This window comes from Lampetra planeri, chromosome 11 (assembly GCF_965212315.1).
Source record: "Lampetra planeri chromosome 11, kcLamPlan1.2.h2, whole genome shotgun sequence".
NCBI lineage: Eukaryota > Metazoa > Chordata > Hyperoartia > Petromyzontiformes > Petromyzontidae > Lampetra > Lampetra planeri.
Window position 1 is genome coordinate 7,249,170 of NC_136117.1, and position 27,753 is coordinate 7,276,922.

The following is a 27,753-nucleotide window of genomic DNA, read 5'->3' on the forward strand; positions in this document are numbered from 1 at the left end:
CCCAAAAAAGTGTATTTTTATAATTTGTGCATGGTGTACAGTCTGTACCCAAATGGCAAATTTTCAGTTTGTTGCATGTCGGGAAGTACGCTAAACATTTTGAGCAGACACACATTCACAACTTTGCCTTTTATATACTGTATATGGAGATTAAGTGGAGAAACAACTTCAATATAAGTTGGTTCTCCACTTTGTTGTTGCGCGTGAATTGTTGACTGAGCTGAGACCGTAAACTTACTTAAACTGTTATCGAAGAGAGAATACATTTTTATCACATGCAGCAGCTACCTGGATTAAAACCCAGGATCTCACTCATGCCAGATGAGCACTCTGACCTCTGAACCACCTTTCCACCTTCATATATAACTTTGAATCTCCACAGTGTACATCCATTAGGGGCCGTCCATAAATGACGTCACGCACCTAGGGGGGGGGGGGTCAGACATTTGTGACGATGTGTGACGAGGGGGGGGGGAGTTTGAGAAATGTGACGTCACATCAAAATGGCAACTTTAAATAAATATAGACAACACGTTCTACTTAATTAAATCGACTTTTTAATAAATGTTTTCTCCTACAACATCAGAGTGCAGCGCCACATTAAATACGCACTACAATGACAATAGTTTAAAGCGATTTGAAGCATGTTTAATATTTTTTTGGGGGGGGGGAGGCAGAGCTTTGTGACGTCATATTTGAGGGGGGGTCATCTGACTTTTTGTGACGCCGTGTGACGAAGGGGGGGGGGGGTCAAAAAATCATCCAAAATCGCGTGACGTCATTTATGGACGGCCCCTTATACAATTCTGTCATCAACTGCATACTTCCACGCTACACACCGTACCCTCTACTCCACAACTCAATTCGCACTTCCACACCCTGTTCCTGACCCCCAATACATGAAGCTGAACCACACGGCTCAACAACAACAACCAATGATCTTTACATCTCAAACTCCACCATGAATGGATCACCTCCACGTTGCACACACTCATACTCACATAACCTGCAGTGTGTTTCATTTCGATGTTATGCTACACTGCACACTGGCATGTGAAAAACTATTCTTAGAATAGAGGGCCCTGCATTAAGATGCTTGGCAAATAGCATGTAATCAGGATTGTATTTGGGTTTGTGTGCAAGGAAACCCACCACCTCATGCGATTCGTGGCATTCAACACTGACATCTCCTGGGCCACCTGGCGCACCCTCAATTCGACAATGTTGAGCAAGCCCCCTGGTGGCCACGTATCCAATAATGAATCAGGTTCTATTGTGTTAAGCTTCTGAGGTATGATTTGTAATTTTTTTTAGTGTGAATTGGTCTAACAGCATCACGGTGGCACACTGGTTAGCGCACTGTGCGATGAAGCTTGCGACCTGAGATTGATTCCTGGTCAAGGTTAACCAAGAGTGAGCTATATCCGAAACAGTCCTGGGTCCCCTACTTAACCAATCCGCCCTGACAAGCGTGCTGAAATATGGTCAGATAACCCCGATAACCAATGCAGCATGGGGAGACCACCATCCGGAAATTGATTGACAAAGGGTTACGTAAATTATTAAATTGTTAAAAAAGCATCACGTTCAAGATATTTCAACTTCAAGTAATTATTAAGAAGGCCTACTGAAGTTCAGTGACGCTACCTTCCAGGGCATATCCGTGCGAGGCTCTGGTGAAGTTACTTCACCTCTTGAACCCCAAAAGTAACGCGAAATGAGAGCAAAATTACATCTGTGCTCGATTTTGTTTGGCAGACGAAGAGGTCCGAGTATCAGGCAAGGCTGCTGAAGATGGGGCTGGAGCTCGAGATGGAGCCCAAGGAGGTAAGTCCTCTGCGTGTCTCTTCAGCTGTGGATCACACAGTGTAACGAGATGAAGGTGGGAAGAGTGTGATTTCTTGATCACGTCACTGCTGGCAGAAAGTGCTCCGCTAGAAGTGAGTGCTTGGGAACCCCCTCTGGAGGGCATTCAGCCTCCTCTTCCATGCTCGTCAGATGTCTCTGAAGAGATGGGAATAACTACACTTTACACCGCCACACAAAATCCGCCGATTGACAGTGGTTTAGCCATTTTTTTTAACTGCTGAATGAACAGAGGCGGGTTGGGGTGATATCTAAGAACCAGTCCGTGGTTTTCCAGTTCCGTGATGCCACCCGTTAGCACAGACGCGGCGTGTCCACGAAATAACGTAGACACCGTGATTCTCAATATAAAGGATTTCGTATGTGGGTGTGGGGGGTGTGGGGGACTGGTGGGGGAGGGGAGTGGTGGGTCGGAGGTTGCGAATAAGATGATGGTGGTGCGATCATGGCCACTCTCGCAAAGGAGACGGCGGTTGTTGTCCCCTTGAGTTCCCACCAACAAAAAATAATGAAACCGAACTCGGTGCCGTTGACCAGGAGTCGGTGAGCGGACGCACCGTCTTCGTGAAGGTGCACGCGCCGTGGGAACCTCTCAGCATCTACGCTGAGATCCTGCACGTCCAGGCAAGGGGCTCACTTAACAGTCATTATAAAGATGACGCTGGTGGTGATGGTGATGATGATTCTTATGGGTGATTATGATTGTGTTGATCATTGTGATGATGATGATGATCATTGTGATGGAATGTTGTGATAATTGTTGATGATTGTGATGATGGTGATAATGATTGTGATGATAATCTTTTCTTGATGACCATATTGATCATGATTTTGACAATAATAATTTACGAATTTTAAAAGAGAAACAGACATATACAGACAGATTAGAAAAACATACATGATAAAAAAAGATAAATGTTAGAAACATATTTACTGTTAAGATAAGTGGGCTTGAGCAGAACATGTCATGAGAAGCGATGATGATGATGATGGTTGCTGATCGAGACCAACGATAGAGTGGCAGCTAAAGAAGGGAATGTGCCCAAGGGGATGCCAAATGTAGAGATGAGAGTGGCTCGGTTGCAGGTGCTCATGATATGGACAATGGTTGGGGCCTTGTAATTAGTGGGCGGGATAGGCAGAGAAATTGGCATTTGCCAGATGGATTGTTGCATGGTAGGAACGGTGAGGGATGATAACTTGTGGGAGATCTTCATCCATCAGATGACTGATCATGGCTGATGATGTTGCTTTATGATGATGAAATGTAGCAAAGACGCAGTATAATTTCACGTGCTCGTGGCAATGTGTTTCACCCGTTCAAATAAATCAAACAGGTGCCACTCGGGGAGAACGACCTCGGCCAGGTGTCGCGTTCGGATTGCGGGCCGCTCGGTTGCCTGGGCAAGCTCTTCCGCCTGAAGCCGGGAGCCGTGCCGGAGCAGCCCGACTACTTCACGGCGCCCTTCCGGCGATCGCAGCAGGACGTCTATCCCATCACCGATCGCGACGCCCTCATCCCGCCGGCCGTACGCAGCCAGATCGTACGTGTGCTTCGAGATTGCCTTGGATTAGGGGTTGGTTTAAGGGGTCGGTTCAAGACCGAATTTCTGGGCTGGTGGCAGTTGGAGAGGCGGGAGGGGGTCGCGTTTGCACAGTTAAGTCAGTCAACCATAGCTCACCCAACCATGCGTGTGATGTGTAACATGTGTGTGTTGTGTGTGTGTGTTGTGTGTAATACATGCTCTTGCAGGTCCACCACATGCTGCTTTATTGCCACGTGTCACAGGACAGTAAAACGACTTTCAACCTCAACCGGATGATCTCCAATGGCTGCTACACGGCTGCTTACCCACTGCACGATGTAGGTTGAGTGGGGGGGGGGTGAGGGGGGTGGAGGGGAGGAATGCTGTGGAGGGCACATGGACACCCACACGGGAGGCCCATGTGCGACACCTATACTACTAAACTAATTTATTTTTATCTTACCAGGTAAGGCCCATTGAGCTACATAGCTCTTTTTCAGAAGTGACCCAGCCAGAAATTAGAGCTCAACGAAGTGGCTTATCATCACGTGGCAATTTATCGCAGCCAAATGCTCTAAACGCGTGACGTTGATTCTAAATGCGGAGGGGAAAACCGGAGGAGCCAGACAAAAATCTACACGGCCACAGGGAGAGAGACACGCAAACTCCAAATATACAGGCGTCAGGGTCGGGATCGAACCCACGTCCTCCTGTATACCAGGCGAGGTCGTTAACATCTTGCCACCGTGACAGTAGCGTCCCGCACTCTTGTACAGGACACTACTACAAAGTCCAAATCTCACCGCAGACTTAACTGCGGTGTGCCCATTTCTATGGCTGCGCCGGGAAATCTAACCAGCGACATCTGGATTGCAAGTCCAGAGTGCTAACCCTTACACCACGGCAAGGTTTCGGGATGGCAGAGTGGGGAGGCTGTTTGTGTGCAAGCAGTGTCTGATTGATGATTGCGTCCCCCCCCCCCCCCCCCGTGGCAGGGTGAGTACGAGCACCGGCCCGAGGGATCGGAGAAGCGGAGCGACCGGAAGACGCTGTGGCGTGAGTGGGCCAGAGCCGGGCGCTCTTTCAAGGAGCAGCCTCTTGACCTTGTGCGGTAAGGTCATGCCCGATTCACTGCCGGATGAAGGCCTTCCTAAGGCTTGGCCGTCGCTCATGGACTCTTGATAAGAACAATAATAGTAAACTTGGTTTTTGGGCAGGCGTTTAAAAATGAAAAAACCTAAATATGATTTAACGTAAAGACAATTCATTCCATATTGCCGGGAATGGGTCACTTTGGAATGTGACAACGAAATGTACAACAGTCAAACTGCATTGTGAAAGAATAACTATGGGGGGCGGGGGAACTAAATAGACGCAGTTTATTCCATCTATTTTGCTTATTTAAGTAATCTGCTGGAAACCATCTGTGTATGTGTACAAGGAGCTCTGCATGTAATGCAGCTCTCTAACAATTTTGGTCAAAGGTTTGACGACCCCAGCCCAGGTCCACTTACTCTTTTTTAACAGTTACATTTAGTCGAATCCAACTTTAGTTGAATTCAAATGGTATTGTTGAGTAGGATTTAAAGTGTAAAGCTTGGAGATTACAATACAGTTTGGTTTATAATACGGGTTTTTGGGTGAGATCGCGTAAATATCTAAATGTTTAAACCCGCCACCACCCGACACAGCCAACTAGTAAGGGTTGTCACGTAAACAGAACGTGCCAATTCGTCACTAGTACAGCACTAGTGTGTAGTAGTGTAGTGTGTAGTAGTGTAGTGTATAGTAGTGTAGTGTATAGTGTAGTGTACTAGTACAGCACCACCGGTGTGTTGGAGGGCCAAGCCACAACATTTACAATCTGAGTACGACGTTTTGCCAGCAATTACAACTAGCTTCATCAGGCGACAGCCAGTTTTGTGGATACATCCTCCTGTTTCGTTCCTTAAATAGAGCGGTAGATATGATGGCAACACTTGTGTAGCATATGAATGCAACAGTATTTCAAGACGCCGTGCATAAACATTATTTATTCTATCGAGGAAAAAGAGAAAGTCCGTTCAGGGAAAAAGGAAAAAAAGGAATTGTCTCAAGCCTGGACGAGAACAGTGAGCAGGGAGTTGACAGCGAGGATGGCTGGGGGGATACAGTTCAAGACGAGAGCTTGCCCACATCGTCCCCTCTTGCCACAGCCCCATCTGCCCATAGGTCCTCGGCGCAATTGCACCACCTGCATATTCGATAGCTACGGCCACCGGTGCCGTGCATGGTAGGTGATGTTTGTGCCGTGCGCGCGTGTGGTGTGTGTGTGTGATGTTGTCGGCACAGCTCGTATTTCGGGGAACAGGTGGGACTGTATTTCGCGTGGCTCGGCTTCTACACCAAGATGCTGAGCATTGCTGCAGTCGTCGGCCTCGTCTGCTTCTTCGTCGGGGCTTTCAACAAGGACAATAACATCACCAGGCACTGGCCCCAACAAAGTCAAAGATCCCCCGTGTAGCCTTAACAGACTGTTGGGGCAAGCGCTGTTAGCAAGCGCCGATGAAGGCCGGCACGGCATGCGAGGGGGTGGGTGGCCAGCACCACGCCCGGCCGCCTTTGTTTCCCTAGTGGCGATGTTTAATACACATCGCACCAGATACTAATTTGAGGCTGAGTCGGCCTAGGAGAGGCCCAGGACCGGTTCACATAATCGTCACTGTTGTTTGTGGCCGTGAGCGGGAGTCAAACCCGGGTCGCCGGGTTCGTAGCACAGCGAGATAACCGCTACGCAACCACTCTCATGCCCGACAAAGACAAAGATCGCCTTGACAACAACAACACCCGCCATTCCCAACCAGGTGGCGGTGACGTCACCACGGCGACTGTGCCAGGCTATGTGGAAATTGAGGCCATGTGAAGTGTCGAAAGCTCGCTGGCAGGAGGTCACGGGACAGACCCAGGTGCCATGGGTTGACTAACTGAGATGACTGGCAGATGCACCAGCTGTGCCACCTACTGTGCCAATTCGCTGCATTTTAGCCACCCGGCGCTCGTTCATTGTTGTGAGCGTCGCTCCTCTGCCCTCCGTTGTTGCTGGAGGGCGACTGCCTCCCACTGACCACGATCCTCCTCCACGCATGCAAGCACACACACACACATACACGCATGTGTCAAAATACAGAGCACATTGAACAATGAGTGTTAGCGAGCACCTACTAAGGTTATTACAGACATGCATATAGACGTGTAATACACTTGCACGTTCTGTACGTTCCAATGAGATGCTATCGTGGTGTAACGGTGAACACACTGGAATTGCGATCCAGAGACCAATGGTTCGATCTCACAGCGCGGCAGTTGAAAAAATGGCCGCGTGTTTTCCTGCCACCTCTATCTGCCGAGCGGTATTAATGGAGACACCACACTTAGTCCATTGGTAGGTGGCATGTGGGTGGGGTAATATGTTAGTACTCACACCGCTTACAAGATGCCTGGTTGGCATGGAAGTGCAGGCCAAATACCCTGAGAGAAGGGACTCTCTAGAGCTCCCTCGAGTGGAGGACCTTCCACCAGCAGCAACGGGAGCGAGCAATTGCAAGGCTGCCCCTTTGTCTTTGCACAACTACACCTGTAGTACATGAGAATATACAGTATTCCCTCGTTATTCACAAACTTGCGATCTGCGATTTTGGCTGTCAGCGAATGGCATCTTGAACTCTACACGACTGCATCGCGAGAGAGAGAAAGTGATGAGATAAAGTGATGAGCGGGAATATGATACGAGAAAGACCAGAGTGGTGACCTATGGCCAAATAAACTAAACGAAACTTTTTTTTAAAAATTTACCACCAGATAAGGTTCATTTTCAGAAGCGAACTTGTCACAAATAATAGCTGAACTATGTGGCTTATCATGTGGAAATTTAAAGCAGCCTAATACTCAAAACGCATGTTGATTCTAAATGTGGAGCGATAAACCCAGAGGACCCGGAGAAAAATCCACACGACCACGGGGAGAACATACAAACTCCAGATATACAGACGTCAGGATCGGCATCGAACTTATGCCCTCTTGCATATTAGGCGAGGAAGATAACATCTCGCCACCGTGGTGCTCTTAGTACAAATACTATAATGGGATGAATCTGAATCCAGATTTGCATCTTTTATAGAATCCACCAAATCCGAATCTGTAGGCCGAATTAGAAGCCCCATTTGTGCTGCCAGTAGCCAGTGTCTGTTGGCGGCAGAGCGAGCATATGGGCACACCTCTTGACAGCACCTCCCAGCAAATACAAGCGTAATGTTGGGACAATGTTGAGTTGAACATTTAGCTTACATCAAATATACATTTTAAAAGCGCTACAATATCGGTATGCATGTAATGCATAGCATCTGGGAAGGTCCTCATCCAACTGTGGATGGACACAACGGCTGTAACCGTTCCTGTAACATAATACACCGCAATGATGACACACCACGAATTCAACTCTTTCCTGGATGCGAGTTTTACTTTGGCTAATGCCAGAAGTTGGCACCCACCTTTTATTGCAACCTTGTTTCAAGTGGGGCAATGCCAAACGCAGGGGGTGCACAATACAATGGTAAGCACTGACTTAAGCCAAATTGTACTTCTCATCCAAGTATAATGTGACCATTGGCGCGTGCGTGCGTGTGTGCACACGTGGGCGCGTGTCTGTGTGCGCAGTGAAGAAATCTGCAACAGCTTTAGTGAAATCCTGGTCATGTGCCCCCAGTGTGACAAACGATGCACCTTCTGGAGGTTAAATGAAACCTGCGACTCTGCTCAGGTATCACACAAACACAACATAGATGCTCCCCTTGCGATTAGGATAAGTATCGGTCATTGGTGTCGTGCATCATGGTCACAAAGCAAGCCCATGTTGCTGAGATTGTAGCATCATACTGGTAGGAACCTCCTGGTTACACCAGCCCACAGGGGATTATTGTGTCCGTCGTGCAGGGAGGGGCTGGGTGGAGAGGGAGGGGCTGGGTGGGTAGGGGAGGGTGGGGAGGGTGGGGCTGGGTGGGGCTGGGTGGGGAGGGGAGGGGCTGGGTGTGGAGGGTGGGGAGGGGCTGGGTGGGGAGTGTGTGGAGGGGCTGGGTGGGGATGGTCGAGGTGGGAGGGGTGGGGCTGGGTGGGGAGGGGCTGGTCACCCCGTGGTGCCCTTATAAAACTCAACGTTTAACCTACTCACGCCGGCTTGTGCCCGCCCTCACAGTCGGGCATATTTGCGGAATACACCACGCCGCCGTTGACCCTGGCCATTGACCGAGCAACCCAACGTTCCTTCCAGCTCCCTCCGCAGGAATGTGTTTAACCATGATCAAAGCATATGATGCTAAACACTACGCTGCCATTTGTGCGGCTGTTAAAAAGACAGAGATCCCCCCTATAGTTGTCTACAGACTGTTGGGGCAAGTGCTGTTAGTCGGCATCTCTTCAGGCTGGCACGGTGCACAAATGCGTGTTGTGGCCAGCGCCAGTACTGGTTCTTCACACACCGCACCAGGTGCTCAGTCGACCTCGGGGAGGCGTAGGACTGGGTCATGTAATTGCTGCTGATATTGGTATTGTAGTGTAGTGCACTAATCACGACGCCACTGTTGACCACTGGATGTTTTAAACACACGAGCACGCACATATAGCGAGACTGTATTTAGTTTGAGCAAATATGGCTTATTAATGGAATAAGCCAATGCTTGGGCACATATGTGAAAGTGAATGCACCATCACATCCCAGCGTGGATGAATCCGATGCTATGGTCTTTTGTGAGCATTTCTCCACTATCAAGACAAGTTGACAAATTATTTTAATCTGTATTGGGGTCCTAATTGGTGAACATATCACGACCAAGTAATTATTTCCTACCACTTTAACGTGTCCGAAATGTTTGTCTGCAATCAAGGAACTACCCAATGCATCTTCTTTCTTCTGTCACATTTGTACCGTTTTATTTTATGCATTAGTCGAACCATAAAAAGCGTACGTGAATCGTGCACGATCGATTCCCCACCTGCAAAATACCGCAAACGATGAATATATATTAATCAGGTCAATGCATCGTTATTTTGTTGCTGCTGCTGTTAATATTGAACAGATGTGGATGCTCAGTTGGTACTGTACCCAGGTTTAATTGTGACTAACACCTCCGCTCGTGTCGGTGCAGAGTTCGTCTATTTATGAAAACCCGGCCACCGTATTCTTCACACTCTTCATGGGACTTTGGGGTAAGTGATGCTGAACATTGGCGCGCATTTCCCAGACACAATGACAAACGTTATTGCGATGATGATAATGATGATGGTGATTTACATACGTACGACTATGTCTAGCAATGCCCCTATTTAACGACGATGTGAATGTACATATCCCTTTTGTCAATCCACTGCCCGATGAGGGCTTGCCCACAACAAGCTGATCTTGGGGGCTGTTTGACCATACTTCACGTTGCTCAGCACGGGTTGATGAAGGCGCGGAGCGTAGATGTGGGCATATCGTCGAGTACAACAACACCTTGTTTCCTACATCGCCCTCTGCTGCCCACCGACTGAGCTCAGTCCACAGATGCCTATGACGATGACAGCAGTCACCCAATCCCAGCACTATCCAGGGCTCAAGCTCAATGAGCATCCTAGATCCAACGACATCACGCATATTCTGGGTGATTTAATTACTTCAGTCTAAAGCTCAGAGTTGTCGTGTTCCCTGGTGATTCGTGAAGGGGTTTGTGGCATCTTGGTCATAGTGCATATGATGGCCTGTTTCTTTGATGGTTGCACATCATGTCAGTTATGTGCCCAGGATAGTAAAATAAAAAGTCACTTTGATGGTACATGCAACGAGTCAGTCTTATGACGGTGTAATTAATAAATCTATGACGAGAAGGGCAGCATTATTACCCTCTTCCTCCTCCCATTACGGCAGAAGGCAATAGTGTATTGGGGATGCCCTCCAAACAGTGAACAATGTGTGAGTTTGGTGCCCATCGTTGATATGTTTACGTTTCAGTGTTTTGTGTGCGGCATAAACATTTTCCAGATGCGTTTTTTTTCAAGTGTTTATATTGTTTACAACTTGTTTTGTATCACGCTTGTTTACCAAGGAACACCTCTTTGAGTATCATGATCCTTATTCAGGAAAGTCCTGCTAGGTTTGCGGGAGGGGGCGATAATGGCTCTGTATTTTCCAATTGACTAATTTGCCGGTAATTTTCATATTGGAAACCTATGGCCATGATGCCGGCACACAATGGCATACGCTTGCAAATGGTGTTGTGGGATGTTCAACGTCCACTGTAATTCAGATACACCGGCAGTATTAATCAGGGCGGCCACTGGATTTGAAGCATGTGAACCTCTCCAACATGATAGCTCGACGGTTCAGAGTCAAGAGGGCTGAGTTGGCAGCGCTGAGATTCTTGGTTCTAATCCAGGCAGCCGCCTCTAATTCAACCAGTTTCTCATTTACAATGACGACATGGAGACAACTGAATTACCAATGACGCATGAAAAACTCTCAGCACATTATATTTGGATCTGAACTTAAACTAAATCCCAATTCTGAGAAGAAAAAGCGTAAATATCCATTTGCCCTGCGACAAACATACATTTTGGTTACAGGGCAGTTGGTATAGTGCTGCCCCCTGCCGTGTGGATCAGAGGTCATATGAAGGGATTTCAGAGGTAGCTCTTTGATAATCACTTCCTTGTGCCATTGTCTAACTAAAAAAGTAATATTTAAAAAAAATTATAACACGCTTTTATGAAACTTACTAGTAATGGCAGAACTCCACGACTCCAGGAAGTGGCCCGAAGCTTGCCATAACGTAAGGGAGCGTGGGCAATTACAACCAACGTCAGTTGAGAGTGGACAATTAGACCCAAGCCGAAACATAACATATAAAAATGAATTTTTACAAATATATATTTTATATTTTTAATGATAGAATGTAGTATTGTCATCAGTATGACATAAGTATACCAAGTTTGCAGTCGATACCACATTGGGAAGTGGGTTAAAATTGAGTTACAAGATTTGAGGATACAATAACGACAACAACGACAACAACAGACAGAGTGAGTTAAAAGAAAGCGTGTAATAATAATAAAAAGGTGGCACGGCTCTGCAAAAGATGCATTCTCCATCACGTGACATGACACGACACCCATGGCACATTTTATAGGTATTTATGAAAGTAAAACAAAGTACTGATTTTAAGTTACTTTGAAAATACCATGTAAAAGACTGCATTATGTAACTTCTGGATTATTCGGGAGTCGGATTACTTTTGAAAGTTGCCCTCCCCGTGTGTGGCGTGTGATACAGCCACAGTGTTCCTGGAGATATGGAGGCGCTACCAGACGGCGCTCGCTTTCCGCTGGGACCTGACGGAGGAGGAGGGCGATCCGATCCGACCTGAGTATGAGGCTCGCTGCACCAGCAAGAAGCTCAACATCGTCACCATGGTAACGCTTTCTGTCATCCCCACGACGGCTACCTCATCACACACCTCTATGTTGTGCCGTTGGATATGTCACTTTTACTGTTTTCTTTCATAACAGTTGCTGGCGTTTTCGCCGAATTTCTATCGCGATTGTGCTTTTGCCGTCATGTCGTGTAAAGAAGAATCCATGATGAACTTTCGCAGAGCAGCGCGTCACCCCATGTTAGAGAGAGGTCCACAGCAACAATTATTACGTCTGAGACCCCTTCAAGTGACCACAATAGGGGGCAACATTTTCCCATCCATTCCCATCCACTCTGCTCAGAAGAAATCTTCATGATGGTCAAACCAATCTTTAAATGTATTTATTTAAAAAGCTGACATTTGGCCAATTTAAGTACAGAAACTAATCTAATATTAAAGGATTTTCTTTTTTCTTTCTTCAATAATTACCAGGCTGATCGATCATCCCACTACACTTGAGAAATCTGTTCAATTAGAGGCAGCTGTCTAGAGTCTAATGCAGAATCTCAGTGCTGCCAACTCAACGCTCGGACCTCTGAACCACCCGACCACCTTGCATCATTGCAATGCTTAACCAGTGTTGGGGAGACGAAGGATGCCTCGTTAGCCCACATTAATGGGTCTCACTAGCAGCGCTTACTCTGTCAGCCTCATGCATTCAAACTGTGGTCTCCGTCTGTGCGCTCGTGCATGGAAGTGTAGTGGTGAGTGCGCTGCGCTACGAACCTGGCGGCCCCAGTTCGATTCCGGCTCACGGTCTACACCATTGACGATTATCTGAACCGGTCCTGGGCCTCCCCTAGGTCGACTCAGCCTCAATTTAGTACCGAGTGCGATGTGTAAACATCGCCACTGGGCAGGCAAAGGCGGCAGGACGTGGTGCTGGCCACTCACCCCTTCGTGTGCCGTGCCGGCCTTCATAGGTGCTCGCTAACAGCACTTGCCCCGACAGTCTGTTACCAGCTATACGGGGGATCGTTGTCTTTATTTGTTGGTGAGTGCAGGAGGAGGAGCCCCACGTGCCCAGGAGAACACTAAGGTTGCGCTACTGCTTCTCCGGAGTCATGGTGTTGTTCTGGGTGAGTCTGCCAATCCAGCAACAAGCACTTACATTGAACTCTCCTGCTCCTGACCCATTGGAGCTAGGGCCTAGTCACCTGGAATACTCCTGGTGTTGTAAAATGAAGCAGGATTGAGCCTGGTTACTCGACGAATGGGTAACCATCTCCCACAAAAAAAAACAGGTGTTGTAGGCTGCTGCAGGGCTATGTTGTGGCCAGCAGAGGAGTGTACTTAGATTCTTCATTCTATCAGCGACTGGCATTGGTCGGCGTGGTGAAGTATGGGAAAGGGGTGGGGGAGTCGTTGTCCAGTCGTGGATTCAGATAAGTGCCGATCCCAGTCCCAACAACCACACTGGCCTCCACCAGCCAGAGTGGCTCTCATACAAAGTTCATACTTCTGGTGATCTATTGAGTGATTACAACATGTTAGGCTATAAAGATATATGCATCATTTTATTATTTACAGCCCTTCGTCAGCCTAATCAATTGAAATCTCCACAACTGGCCCAGACCAATCAATCACGCGACACTTGATTTTTTTCCAGTAGTGCCAAAATTGAGTCATTGTGGGCCATCATTCCCACCTGCTACCCTTGTCAACAACCCGTCTTGCTTGGGACCTTGATATGAGCCTCGAAGCCAGATTGAGGACATTTCCTCAGCTGTCATCCTTGGCCTTGGCCTCGGGGTTTATGGTCTCAGTCCGAGGACTTGGTTTAGAAGCAACGGCCTTGACACTAGCTTCAGCCTTCAGGGCCTTGACACTCATTGGTCTTGGCCTAAAATGATCCTGGCCTGGCCCTCGGCTTGGCCTTGCAGCTTTTGGCTTCGACCCCCGGTCTTGGGCATCGCGGATCCTGGCCTCGAAATCAACATTTCCGTTTTATAACAGGCACATTGCAGCTAGACTTGCGCGAGGCCCTCATGGTACAGGTGGGTGGCTTTCCACTGGCTATTTTCCGTGCTGAGACAGAAGCAAACCGTAAGACTCTAGCCACACAAGACAACTGAACCTGGCTTTGGGTCAAGCAGGGCCAGAGTCAAGGTTAATCATTTTCATCATATCTTTTTTTGCCAGTATCAAAGTATGAAAAATAAAAATAGGTTTAACCCTTTATGGTGAATTTTCAAAGACAATGCATATATCAGTGCATGTTTGTTTGCATGTTTTACTACAAGTACATGTGTCTAATGCAGACTTGATTCTTGGTAAAATGTATCTATTTGTTGTTTGAACATCTTAACACCTATTTATTGCCAGAAAGGTTCAAACCTATTCTTATTTTTTAAATGTTTCATCATACATTACATCAGTCTGTTCAATGAAATCTCAGCATTACACATTCATTGCGTGTGATGTCAGTGGCATGGCTCGGGGTTCTGAAGTGGAAAAATGAACTGATACCTCTTGAGCCAGACTGGGCTAGGTCAACGTGGCTGAATCACAACTCGGTTGCACTGTGGAAAAAGAGCTAAGAAGACTCCATCGATCTCACCCACTCCAATGTTGTCTCGTGTTCCCGGCAGATCCTCTTGATCATTGCGGGCATTCTGGGTGTCGTTGTTTACCGACTCTCCGTGTTCAGCTGCCTCTCGTCGAGTATGCCCAAGCGCGTGTCCGAGATCAAGGTGATCGGCTGGTTGCTGACACCGGATATGGTCGCCTCCATCACGGCCTCCGTCCTCAATATTGTGGTCATAGTTCTCTTGAACATAGGCTACGACAAGATGGCTATTATCCTCACCGACCTAGGTAGGTGTCATCGCCATCGTGGTTTTTATCGGTGCACTTGTTGTATGCCTCCAGCGGCAACACGTACCGCTACAGCTTGAATAAGATGACCTCCGGCCTAATTGGCGGATATTTGCTTTTGTTGATTATTCTGACCTCTGAGCCACCTCATCTGAGCTGACAGTGGCCGGTTGGGGTGGGGAGGATGGTTTTTGCAGGAAAGCCTTTGATCGGTGCCTGCTTTGATTTTTACGTGAAAGGGAAATGTTCATGTATATGTATGGGTTTAAACCTGCAACGCATTTGATGACATAGTTACATCGCAATTCACTGATGGTGTACACGAGTAGTTGTCAACCTTTTTTGGTTTGTATGCCCCCCCCGCCTCCCCTAATGCACGCTAATATCTAGGAGCGTTCATAATTTCCTCGACGATATCAATCGAACTTTGTGGACATTCGTGTGTTGTTTTTTCCTCCTTTAGCAGCCACACAATCATTATCCTTGACCCACTGGCCATCACCCTCGTCTCACGAGGGTGTCCTGACCATGCCCACTTTTACAATCATTCAGTATTTGATATTCCCTTTAATATCCGCTATCATAGTTTAAAACTATTTCTTGCTCGTCTTGCTCTCATGTTACATTTGCACAGTTTTTTGTATTTGTCTGTGTTTCATTTTCCACATTTGAATACATTGTTGGTTAGTTGTGCAATATCCCTTGAGCACCTTGTACTCGTTGTCTCCAATTTTTGATGTTTCTTGTCTTTGTTTTGTTGCCGGTGCTGTGATCACGTGCCACGGATCTCCCTTGCAAAATAGCCTCGCAACTGACTTAAACGGCATCATCCGTGTAAAACAGGAAATTAAACTACATACATTTTTTAAAAAATGCCAAACCAAACGTTTAACTGGTACCCATGTTTGATGCACGCGTGTGTCCACACTCACAGAGATGCCCAGGACGCAGAGAGAGTACGAGTATCGACTGACGTTCAAGAAGTTCCTCTTTCAGTTCGTCAACTACTACTCGTCTTGCTTTTACATCGCCTTCCTCAAGGGCAAATTCGTCGGCTACCCTGGAGATTACGCGTACTTTAGAAAGTGGAGGATCGAGGAGGTGTGTGGGTCAGAGGTGTTGGGCCTAGCAATCATTTCTATACCTGCTTGTACTACATTCACCCGATTTTTTTAGTCTTTTGTTGCTATTTTTCTTCACAATTGCCTTTTAATTGTGCTATCGGTGAATTAACGAGGTAAAGGCATCTGCACTTGTGGAACTTTAACCAGCGACGGGTGGCTAGGGCTGACAGGGCTTTTGTCTCCTCAAACCTTAACGTTCGCAGCTCTGGCGTTCACACTGTCGAACCGATTTGAAACCAGAGTCGGCAGGAGAACACAAATGTCACCAGTTAACGCAACTGCTGAACCAGTTCTCTTGGCCGTGTCAGTCCACCACGTGCTCTAATGATGTTGTTGAGGTGGGGGGGTGTTGGGAGGGGAGGGAAGATGGAGGCGAGATATTCATCCGCAGCATCTCCCGTACTGTACCCCTTGTCGATGCGGAGATGAATCTTAGCGGCTTCAAAGCGCGTGTAGCCGAAACATCACCTCCAGTGGGCCGGAAAACAAACCTCATTAGGTAAGCCATGTATAGCCGAAACACGCGTTCAATAAAACAGCATTGGGCAAGGTGTAACTGTAAGTGCATTGATTTAAGATAGATAGATATTATTTATTCTAGCAGTAAGAGCCCAATAAGCTGATAATTGTTTTTTTTACCCTTTTATCTGACAACAAAACTGACACCTTTTTTTTACAAGGAGTCATGTTTGCATAGACGACAATACCTGCAGTCATAATGCAAACAAAAAAAACATAACTCTGATAATGTATGCACTGTCCTTGAAGTTGATTGGTCCCCACCCGAGACAGCTTTCCTTAGAGCCTAGTCTCACATGGGTTGGACCAGATGACGCCAAAAGGCGCCTTTTGTGGACCAAGAACTTCAAGGACAGTGCACATTATCAGAGTTATGTCTTATGTTTGTATCATGACTGCAGGTATTGCGGTCTATGCAAACATGACTCCTTGTAAAAAGGTGTCAGTTTTGTTGCCAGATAGAAGGGTAAAAAAACAATTATCATATTTTTACTGGCAAATGAGGTTCCCATAAGGCCATCACTTTTTAAATATTCAATTTTATGTTGAGAAGAAAGTGAGAGGGTCATCAACGTCTGTTGGGTATCCTAATGTGGACCTCCCTGTATTTGACCCTTTCCCGTTCCGATGACGTACGTGCACCTCATCAGTTTTAACTTTATCGGTACCGAGGCTCCCACAAGGCTATGCGGGAAGGCGTCGCACAGTATGGCGCCAGCTATTATAGACTGCAGTCGTGTCTCTACGGTTCTCTGCGGTGAGCACAGTGTCTTGAAAAACAACGGCGCTATGCCTCTCCAAATAAAATGGACGCTGAACCTCTTGCACGTTTCGAGATTCCACGGTGAACGGGACACCCACCCTGCAACTTTCAGACGTCTCGGATGGGAAATGGGTGAATACCTTCAATGTTAAATTTCGATTTAAAGCTTTCGTGACTGCAGGGATTCATCTTCTTAGTTTTTTCGGTAAAGTCACGTAGAAGGGAAGTAATAAAATAATAAAAATAAAACATAATAAAATTAAATTTTCACGACGTTTAGGCCACAACGCAAGCAGCCGTCCTCAGGTTCTTCACAATGCAAGCAGCCAGCTGAGGACGGCTGCTTGCGTTGTGGCCTAAACGTCGTGAGAATTGTATTTTATTATGTTGTGGCCTAAACGTCGTGAGAATTGTATTTTATTATATCAGGTTCTTCACAATGCAAGCAGCCGGCTGAGGACGGCTGCTTGCGTTGTGGCCGAAACGTCGTGAGAATTGTATTTTATTATGTTTTATTTTTTATTATTTTACTAAAAGATCCAAGAAGTCCTTCAATGTTGCTCTAAGTCGACTCTCCACCCCAATCCCCTCCTCTAGTGTCCCCCAGCTGGTTGTCTCTTTGAGCTAACCAGTCAGCTCACTGCCGTGATGGGAATGAAGCAGATCATTGGCAATGTCCAGGAGGTCATTGTCCCGTAAGTGGCGCGCAAACACACTTGAGCTGGAAAATCTGATTTTATACGACATCACTCGATAGATCAATTAATGCAAGATTTGTAACACGCCGTATTCAGCGAAAAAGCTGAGACGAAAGTGCAAGTTATGCCTTCCATTACTGAAATAATTGGAAAATATGACAAAAGTTGTAAAAAAAAAAGTCTCATCTTTGTTCGCTTGGCTGCCACTGGATGGGAGCTAATGGGAGTGGATTCTGACATGAGCCAAGACACCCCCTTGGACTTGGCGTTCAGAGGGCTCCCTCCCTTCGGGAAGCACTTTCAGAACGACTGCTATTTTTAAAAAGGCCTGAGTCATCAATCTAATCATGAAACAAGAAGTCGATTACAATGTTTAGTTGAACAATCAAATTAATCATCTAATCATCCCAGTTCTAGGAAAGCATAAGACAACGATCCCCCATGTAGCCTGCACAGGCTGTTGAGGCAAGTTGCTGTTAGCGAGCAACTAATGAAGGCGAGCACGGCTAATGACGGGGTGGTGTGGCCAGCACCAGACTTGGCCGCGTGTGTCTCCCCAGTCCTGATATTTACACACCGCACCAGGTGCTAAGTTGACCTGGGAGAGGCTCAGGGCTGGTTCTAATAATGATCGTTGTGTCAGCCGCGGGCGGGAATCGGGATGTTCACCGAGGCCAGGAACCAAATTAGGAAACACACACACCTGCTCATCATACACGTGTTTGTGTCTGTGCATCATCTTGCAAGTGCATATTGGGTAATATATATATTGCTAAGAGGCTTCCCATGCCATGCAGGGTAATGGGGTTAATTTGACCATACTTCACCACTATTGTCAGACTGATGGCCTTAATCTAAGTTGTCTTGTGGTTGTTGTTTGACCTGCATCCCACTGGGACTTTTGCACACAGCGTTGGTGTACGGTGCTTTTTCTGCAATATTTTGCTGTCTTTTCTTGGATTTTCTGTTTGCACATAGTCACATAGTCACTTTAAGATGTTTTCTTGTTCATGTTTTTGTTTTTTGTTTGTTGCGGTTGCACCCAATTTAAGAGACGAATGGCTAACAGGGCTATACCTAATAAATTAAACTTGAACTTGATGTGTTGGTGAAACGGAGCCCAAGGACTGATTCAGATACCACTCGCCACCGATGTTAGCCATAGCTGGGAATCAAACTGAGGTCGACCGTTCTGAGCACTGTGCACAAACCACTGTGGCACTGCTCCATACCAGGTTAGCAGTTAACACCGCAGTCAACTGTTCCTACAAAGTTTACCTTGGGCTATTGCTGCATCAAGTTTCATTCGGACAGTCCCATAACTTTAGACAAGCAACGTCCATGACTGACAGCTGCTGTGTAGGTTTAAGCGTTGTTCTGTCTCACTCTCTGGTGTGTTTTTTCGTGTTGCACCGCATGTTGTCCAGCACGATGTCTGATGTTTTGCTCGACATGCTGGGAGCTTCCTGTGGTACAACCCCGGAAACACATTCGAGAGCTCTTAACCCTTTTATAATTTCGAGACGTCTACAAGTTGCAGTGTGGTGTCCCGTTCACCTCTGAATCTCAGAGCGCACAAGCGGCTCCGTGTTAATTTTATTTAGAGAGGCGTAGCGTCGTTGTTTTTAAAGACATTGAACTCACTGCAGAGAACGGTAGCGACACGACCACAACTCTATGATAACTGGTGCCAAAACGTGCTGCACGCCCTCCCTCCCGCATGGCCTTGTGAGAGCCTCGGTTTTTTATTCTGGTTTCGTTTTGACGACGTACACGTGTACGTCATCGGAACAAGAAAGGGTTAAAACAGACAACCTCAAGTTGATGATTAAATGTGTCCGTGCGTACTACGAGTGTTCATCTGCGTGTCTGCGTGCGCGTCCCCCCCTACTTCCCACCAATCTCCAGATGGTTCAGCAGTTGGTTGGCCAAGTGTCGGGCCAAGAAAGGGCCTCAGAATGTCCACACGCGCTGGGAGCAGGACATGGGCCTGCAGCCGCAGAGTTCCCTCGGACTCTTCGACGAGTACCTCGAGATGGGTATGACCAACTCAGGGGGATCGCACTGCTCAGTCAGCGGTGCATTGTAATTTATTTGGGTAAAAACACAAAACAATTGGATGTAATTTTATTGGACAGTATGCGTACAGCTCTTTGTCAATCTGCTGTGCGGGTTTGAGTCATCTGACCCGTGTTTCTAGTTGGTGAAGGCAGGGAGCACAGACGTGAAAGAATACTATGCCGTATGCACAATACAACGGATTTTGCTGCACTGACTTCTGTTGTCCACAATGCTGCAGCCTACAACAAGTAATATCAATACTCTAAAGCCTGACTCCCACCACCATCTGGCCCAGAATAACTCCCTAACATATCTGTGGGGGGGGGTGTTCCTTTGACTAAAACACATTAAAATAATTGTAAAAAAATGTTGGGACGCTTATAATTATTCCCGCATCAGAGCAATAACAGTGTATGTATGTGTGTGTGTACCCTGTTTTCCCCAACGTCCTATTCTCTCCCCGCCTGTCCCTACCCCCAAATTTCCGCAGTGATACAGTTCGGCTTCGTCACGCTCTTCGTGGCGTCGTTCCCACTTGCGCCACTGCTCGCACTCCTGAACAACATCGTCGAAGTGCGAGTCGATGCCTGGAAATTTGTGACAAAGATGCGGAGGCCTGTGGTGTCACGAGCGAGTGGAATCGGTGCCTGGGCAGACATCCTGGGCATCGTTGCCACCCTGTCCGTCATGACCAACGTAAAGTCACCAGATTGTCAGCTCCCTCACTCGCCGCTCCCATCTGGAGAGTGGTGTAACATTCTGTGTCAGTCGTGGGGGTTCTTTGACCATATTTCACGCTGGTCAATAGTAAACTTAAACTAAACCATGTTTTGTTGTACCAGGTAAGGCCTCCTGAGCCATGCAATATAGCACTTTTTCAGAAGCGACCTGGCCACAAATGATAGCTCAATGAAAGGCTTATCACATGGACATTTATAGCAGCCAAATATCCTAAACGTATCTTGATTCTAAATTTGGAAGGAAAAAACGGAGAACCCAGAGGAAAAATCCACGCGACCACGGGGAGAACACACACACTCCAAATATACAGCAGGTATCATCCGCCACCTCCTGTATACCAGGCGAGGTAGTTAACATATCGCCACCATGGCGATATATTGATACGGTTTGGCGAAGGGCTGGAATGGGGACCAGGACTGGCTAAGATATCACCCACCACTGACATTAGCCGTAGCTGGAAATTGAACGCAGGTGGCTGAGTTCAAAGCACAGTGTGTGAATCACTGCACCACCACTCCCCCCAACCCATCCCATCCACCCCTCCCCAAACGTTGTGACTGGTAAAGTTTGAGCCCTGTGATTGGTTGCTTGTGCCACTGTTGGCGGGAGGGTCACAAATAGAGGTAGTGCTAGAGAGACCCTCTACGAGATATTTGGCCTACTCTTCCACGCTGACCAGATATGTTGCAAAACGTGGGAGTACCCAGACTATAACTAGCCCATTTGTACTATCGGGCGGCCAAAGGCTGGGGTGGTTTAACAAAACGACCCATCGCTTCAACTGCTGCATGAGATTGAACTGGTGACTGTTGGTTTAACACGTAGGCTTTCGCGACCAATATTATTCATAATTAACGTTTTTGGGTTAGATCGCGTTATTTATAAATGTGTCGTAACCCTCCACCACCCGACACGGCCAATCAGTAAAAAAGTGTCACGTTGACAAAAGACAAATAGTTCACTGCTTTAGCCCACCGGTGTGTTGAAGAGTGAATCCACAACATCTAAAATGTTTGAGTAGTACGACGTTTCGCTGGTAATTACCAGAGGTGTGGACTCGAGTCATGTGACTTGGACTCGAGTCAGACTCGAGTCATGAATTTGATGACTTGCGACTCGACTTGGACTTGCATAACAATGACTTTGTCCCACCTATGAGATGTGGACTCGAGTCATGTGACTTGGACTCGAGTCAGACTCGAGTCATGAATTTGATGACTTGCGACTCGACTTGGACTTGCATAACAATGACTTTGTCCCACCTCTGGTAATTACATCCAGCACCATCGGGCAATTTGCCAGAATGGTGAAGCCCTCACTTAAATAGAGCAGCAGGGTGACCGGGAGCAAGTGAGGGCTTCACTATTCTGGCAAATTGCCCGATGATGCTGGATGTAATTACCAGCGAAACGTCGTACTCAAAAATTGTAAATGTTGTGGATTCACTCTACAACTCACTGGTGGGCTAAAGTAGTGAACTATTTGTCTTTTGTCAACATGACACTTTTCTACTGATTGGCCGTGTCGGGTGGTGGAGGGTTACGACACATTTATAAATAACGCGATCTAACCCAAAAACGTCTATTATGATGACTGTTGGATTGCCAGTCATTGCGCTACGCATTACGCCATAACAGCATCCCCCAAAATTGTACTTGTGACAATTCTTGCAATTACTCAGGACAGTTTTGGGGAGTGAGTGGATGTTGGGAACCGGTGGTGTAATCACTGTGCATGCTTATTGACCGCTACCGCTACGTGTCTGTGGGCGAATGCCATAGGCATGCATCGTGGCCTTCACGTCGGACATCATCCCACGGTTGTTGCACCATTACGGCTACTCGGCAGGGCACGGCGAAGGTTCGCCTACCGTGCACCGGTACACTGAGAACAGCCTGTCCATATTCAACATCAGCAACTTGCAGGAGCGAAGTCGTCCCGACAACCTGCCACCCTGGTTTGACCCGGCAATCCACACAGTGTGCAGGTTTGTGCAGCTGAATGCAATGCTCTCATTTCGGGGGGGGGGGTGGGTGGGTGGGTGGGGGTGGTGCTCTCCTAGTGGATGTGATGCCCGGATTTCTGGGTATGCTGCCTAACAGATGTGCGATCCTTATAGGTGTGGTGTTGTAGTAGATGTGACATCATTCTGGGTGTGGTGTCTGAGTGGATACTGGACATCTGTGAAAAAAAAGAGCTTTATAGCACATCGGATTCCTCCAGTATAAATAAAGATTCTGAGTGGATGTGACATCATTCTGGGTGTGGTGTCCTAGTTGATGTGACATCTTTCCTTCTGGGCGTGCTGTCCTCCTGGGTGTGATCTTTTGCTTGTTGTGTGTGATATGGTTGATTTGATGTAATTGCTCAATGTAACACCATCCTCCATATACCAGCCATCTTAGTGATGCTGTCTTATTTGTGACGTGCGTAACAATGACTCCATGTATGACCATACAAACTGTTAAATATATATTTTTAATGAATTCTAGCTGAAAGGACACCTTGCTAATGTGTGATTTTATTTATTTATCCAGGAGGGCCTCTTTGAGTCCAAAGATGCCTTTTCAGGAAGGTCCTGCATTGAGAAATTTTGCCAATTGCTAATTTTTTTTATCAGTATACCCAATATAACCATATTCGCTCAATGTATAATATAGCCATGCTCGCACATAACAGTAGCACTCAAAATGCACCTGATTGCCACAGATCTCAGCAGCTGAGCAGGCTTCTTGAGTGTGGATCGTGCCTGGATTGGTGACCACAGGTGTTCCACGTGACTGCATTGTCGGCAGAGGGTATTGCAGCAAAATCAGTCGTTGTACTCGACTATCTATATTCCTTGCCTTCACCAGCCCGCACTGACCAACGTGAAGCATGATCAGAATAACCCCCACAACCTATATGGTGTAGGAAGGCAGTAATCCAGAAGCAGACTGACAAACAGGCTGTGAACGAACATACGTACGTAACCATACTTGTTGAATTAGTGCCAATTCTACTTGCTATGCACGTTGCTCAGGACAGGCCGTGGGTGCTTGTGGTGTCATTACACGTGCGCAGATACAGAGGATATCGCTACCCGCCAGATCATCCCCAGGCGTACTCCGTCACCACGCTGTACTGGCACATACTGGCGGCAAAGCTGGCTTTTGTCATCGTTGTGGAGGTACGTATCTGCATGCACTCACGTATTCGTACACATGCATATGTACATTACAAGGCAAAGTTGTAGCCATGAAATTCCTTGCTCATGTCACTCTTAACTATTACCAGGTAAGGTCCACTGAGCTATATAGCTGTTTTTCAGAAGCGACCTGGCCACAAATGATAGCACAACGAAGTGGCTAATCATGTGGAAATTTAGAGCAGCCAACTACTCTAAACGCACGTTTCTAAATGTGGAGGGAAACACCGGAGGATGCGGAGACAAATCCTTGTGACCACAGGGAGAACATGCAAACTCCAAATAGACAGCAGGCGTCAGGGTCGGGATCGCACCCACAACCACCTGCATACCAGGCGAGGGAGTTAACATCTCGCCACTGCACCGCCCCCTCCATGAGAGGGCGCGCGAGAGAGACCCTCCTAATTGTATTTAACGTCACGATGGAGTGCCCACGATGTACCCCAGCCTCCTGATCGACTGCCCAGGGCAGGGGGTCGGCAACCAAAATAACAAAAAGAGCCATTTTTTTTATTCGATAAAACAAAAATCAATATTTCAAGAGCCGCAATGCAGTGCTTAAAGAGTTGCATACGCCTCCGGAACCGCAGGTTGTCGACCCCTGGCTTAGGGTGCACCCATCTATACCTGCTGGGGGTGGGGGGACTGGACAGAGGCTGGGGGGATTTTAGAAGCTTGCTCATTGTTTCCACTGATTCGCCAAGAGATCAAACTGAACCGGTGACCTCTGTATTGCAAGTCCAGTGTGTAAAGCCATTGCACCACGGCAGCATCCTGCAAGCTTCATCGTGAGCACTTCTTAAGGTCAGCAGAGCAACTTATTATCAGCGTCATGAGGTCATCACAGAAAATGCCACTGATGCTTTCACACCTCGCCCATTGCATCATGTTTTCCAAGATCACAGATAATTGTGGTAATACAATACAATGTATTTATCTCGTCCAAAAGAGTCACCGTGGGTCTCCGGAACTCTTTCGCAAGGATCCTATTGGGAATGCGGTCTAAATTTTCCAAGTTTAATATCTTATTCACAAAGTAATTAATTGTAAAAAAAAAAAACACCAAGCAACATCGACTCCTGTATATATGTATATTGAACTTCTTTCGTACCATACGTAGCCAACCGTGCTAATCGGAGGTGCGAATCCTACTGGCAGACTGATGTTTGGAGGCGGGTCCTGCATACACCTTGTATCATACTGGGACAGCTGTCATGGGGGTCACCTTGGCTCGACTGCAGCAGGGCATTTGAGTGGCTGAGATGAGTAGTGACGTATAAGGCGCTTTCAGTTGCTGAGGCATTGAACAAGCGCCTCTATACAGCGCATGCAAATCCTGAAACTGAAAATCCTTTGCTTGTGCCGTGGATGCATTCGCAGCACCTGATATTCTTCACAAAGGCCTTCATCGCCCACGTCATCCCCGACACGCCATCCCACGTGCACGCCTGCGCACGTCGCGAGCGCTTCATCGTGCGGGAGATTCTGCGGCGGGCAGAGCTACGTCGCCTCCGCAACTCCTTCTCCTCCTCCTCCGCCTCGCCGATGATGGCGGACATGGGCCTGCTCCACCGTCCGCCGCACACGGACATTTAACTCCGCAAGAGCAGAGCCGGGATCGAAATAAATAACGATTTGGACATGGAATTTGCGATGCAGGACACACCTGAAAAGGTGTGCTGCAATGAAATGTCTTTGTAGATAAATGTTGTAATAATATTTGTTGTAAAATTATTTTAAATTATTAATATTTAGTCAAAATTACTTAAAAGAGTGTTAAATAGTATAGCAACAAAAGTTACGTATGAATGTAAAATTACTTCCGAGAGATTAAAGTTTATGTACATTTAAATATACATTTTAAACGTTTATTATGGAAACGCAAAATGACCAAAGTGAATAACATGTGAATTCATAAAGATGGCAATTTTTATTTAACATTACAATGGCTATAAATAAAGAAAGTAACTGGATTTAAATATCTTTATCCGAAAAGATAAAACATTTTATTGGACCTTAAACATTTAAAAACGCAAAGCCGAATTAAATTGTTGCAATGCAAAACCCATTTTCTGAGTTCATCAGAAGCTCCTGAAGCCGGCCTAGTCACAGAGGAATGTCCTTCATACTGAAAATACTTCCTAAATATTTACGTTTCATTACATTAACTTAACATGTAATACGTTTCATCGAAACATGTTAATAATTTAAAATGTACTTCTATTAATTTTCTTAAACACTTAAAACAAAAATCACGTGCACTGTAAAATGTTAAACCAGGTCACAATCGTGAAGCCGAGGCGGAAGACTGATTCTTCAAATCCGAGAAACGGAGGATGATGCTCATGGGTTTGAAGAGTTTGTGTTTTTGTAAAATAAATAAATAATGGTTGCAAGACACAGCTGGAGGCCCAGCAAATCACGTGGATGATTGTGGCGATCAAGAGCACGGGTTTAACGGAATTCCATACAACAGATAAGTAAGAACATGCTCTCTGTAGATCTAAAATTGCAACCGCACCAAAATTACTAATTTACAATGGTCATTGAGCACACTTGTTCGTTTAAAGAAAATAAGTTGGTGGTCATGCTGCTGCTACAGCTGTGTTGGCAGCGGTGCACAATTAACAATAGCAAAAAAAAACACATTCGTCAATAACACTGCCTTGTATTCTTGGTTCTTTCAGTAAAGTCACGTAGATAAAAAATACATTTTTAATACAAAATAAAAATAAGAAATAGAAAATAATAAAAGGAGAAAAGCACGATAAAAATAGTAAAATTAAATTACAAATAAATTTAAAAAACCCACGACGTTTCCATCGCAACACAAGCGGTCTTCATCAGGCGGAGAGAAAATAAATATAGGCGACGTTTTGAGCAACGACCCTTCTTCACCAAAGCCTGAGACGTCGCCTATTAAATACGTTTTCTCCTTCGGCCAGTGTTATTGACGAATTTTCTTGCGTTTTCTCATCTTCATAACCACATCTCAAACGTCCTATTCAAGGCGTGCACCTTGCCCTACCGAGGGTTGCTCAGTTAGAGCGTGAACGCCGCTCCGGTTGGAGTTGTGTGGCTTCTTTGAGAGCGACGCTTCTCAACCGGTCTCTCACCTTATGGCACTCACTCCCGAGTTGCCGGATCTTCGCAGCATACCACACCAAGCTATGCCTCAAGGCAGTGGTTCTTAATAACTGTTACTGCAGCCTTTCACCCCTTTGGTTCTCAATTATAATTTTTTTAAATAATGTGCTCATGCTTAATTTGTGTTTCGATGATTTACCTTAGAAAAAAATCTGGCCACGTCTCACGCGCCCCCAAGAAAGGGCATCTCGCACCCCCAGTGGGTGCGTGCACCTCTGGTTAAGAACCACTGCCTCAAGGAATCAGCGAATACTGAACAATTGGTAGGTCGATTTAAAGCTTTCGTGACTGCAGGGATTCATCTTCTTGGTTCTTTTGGTAAAGTCACGTAGAATGGAAATAATAAAATAATAAAACATTATTAAATATATTATGTTTTAAAATATATTATTTTTATTTGTATTATTTCCATTCTACGTGACTTTACCGAAAGAACCAAGAAGAATTGGTGGGTCCTAGAAGTCCTGTAAAATCAGGAGGGTCAAAGGCCTTGAGCTTTTATTTTCCGCGCCTCTGGAACTATTTTCGAAGTGACATCACGAATGCTGTTGGCGCAAATGAATATTTTCAATCGAATGTAAAAACAATTGCTTGAGTTACCTTTTTGAATTTGATTTATTGGGCAACAGCTTTTAGAGATTTTATTGTTCAGAAATGTAAAAGTTTATTTTCCCAAGTATAGCTCATTGCGCTGTGTTTTTTTCCAAGGGCGACGTGGAATGCTTTGCATAGAGTGTAGAGCACACTGTTACGGATTGTAATCGGTCTCGGCGTGGTCAAGCAGCTGATACTTATCCTATAAAAAAAAAATTCTGAACAATTACCTG

General features: G+C 46.3%; 1 protein-coding gene across 1 annotated transcript in view; it reads left to right on the forward strand.

Moving 5' to 3' along the window:
• The window catches only part of LOC144721430 (anoctamin-6-like), a 35,845-nt gene extending 8,116 nt beyond the window's left edge, over positions 1-27,729 (forward strand). The window contains exons 3-20 of the mRNA XM_078599042.1: positions 1,759-1,827; positions 2,404-2,490; positions 3,204-3,410; positions 3,620-3,730; positions 4,388-4,503; positions 5,724-5,858; positions 8,085-8,187; positions 9,569-9,629; positions 11,728-11,867; positions 12,874-12,948; positions 14,461-14,686; positions 15,621-15,787; positions 17,690-17,787; positions 19,699-19,829; positions 20,342-20,547; positions 22,374-22,579; positions 23,656-23,761; positions 25,160-27,729. Coding sequence (XP_078455168.1) covers positions 1,759-1,827; positions 2,404-2,490; positions 3,204-3,410; positions 3,620-3,730; positions 4,388-4,503; positions 5,724-5,858; positions 8,085-8,187; positions 9,569-9,629; positions 11,728-11,867; positions 12,874-12,948; positions 14,461-14,686; positions 15,621-15,787; positions 17,690-17,787; positions 19,699-19,829; positions 20,342-20,547; positions 22,374-22,579; positions 23,656-23,761; positions 25,160-25,375 — 2,460 coding nt within the window. The 3' untranslated portion in view covers positions 25,376-27,729. The remainder of the gene's footprint in view (positions 1-1,758; positions 1,828-2,403; positions 2,491-3,203; positions 3,411-3,619; positions 3,731-4,387; positions 4,504-5,723; positions 5,859-8,084; positions 8,188-9,568; positions 9,630-11,727; positions 11,868-12,873; positions 12,949-14,460; positions 14,687-15,620; positions 15,788-17,689; positions 17,788-19,698; positions 19,830-20,341; positions 20,548-22,373; positions 22,580-23,655; positions 23,762-25,159) is intronic.
• Positions 27,730-27,753: the final 24 nt, after the last annotated feature.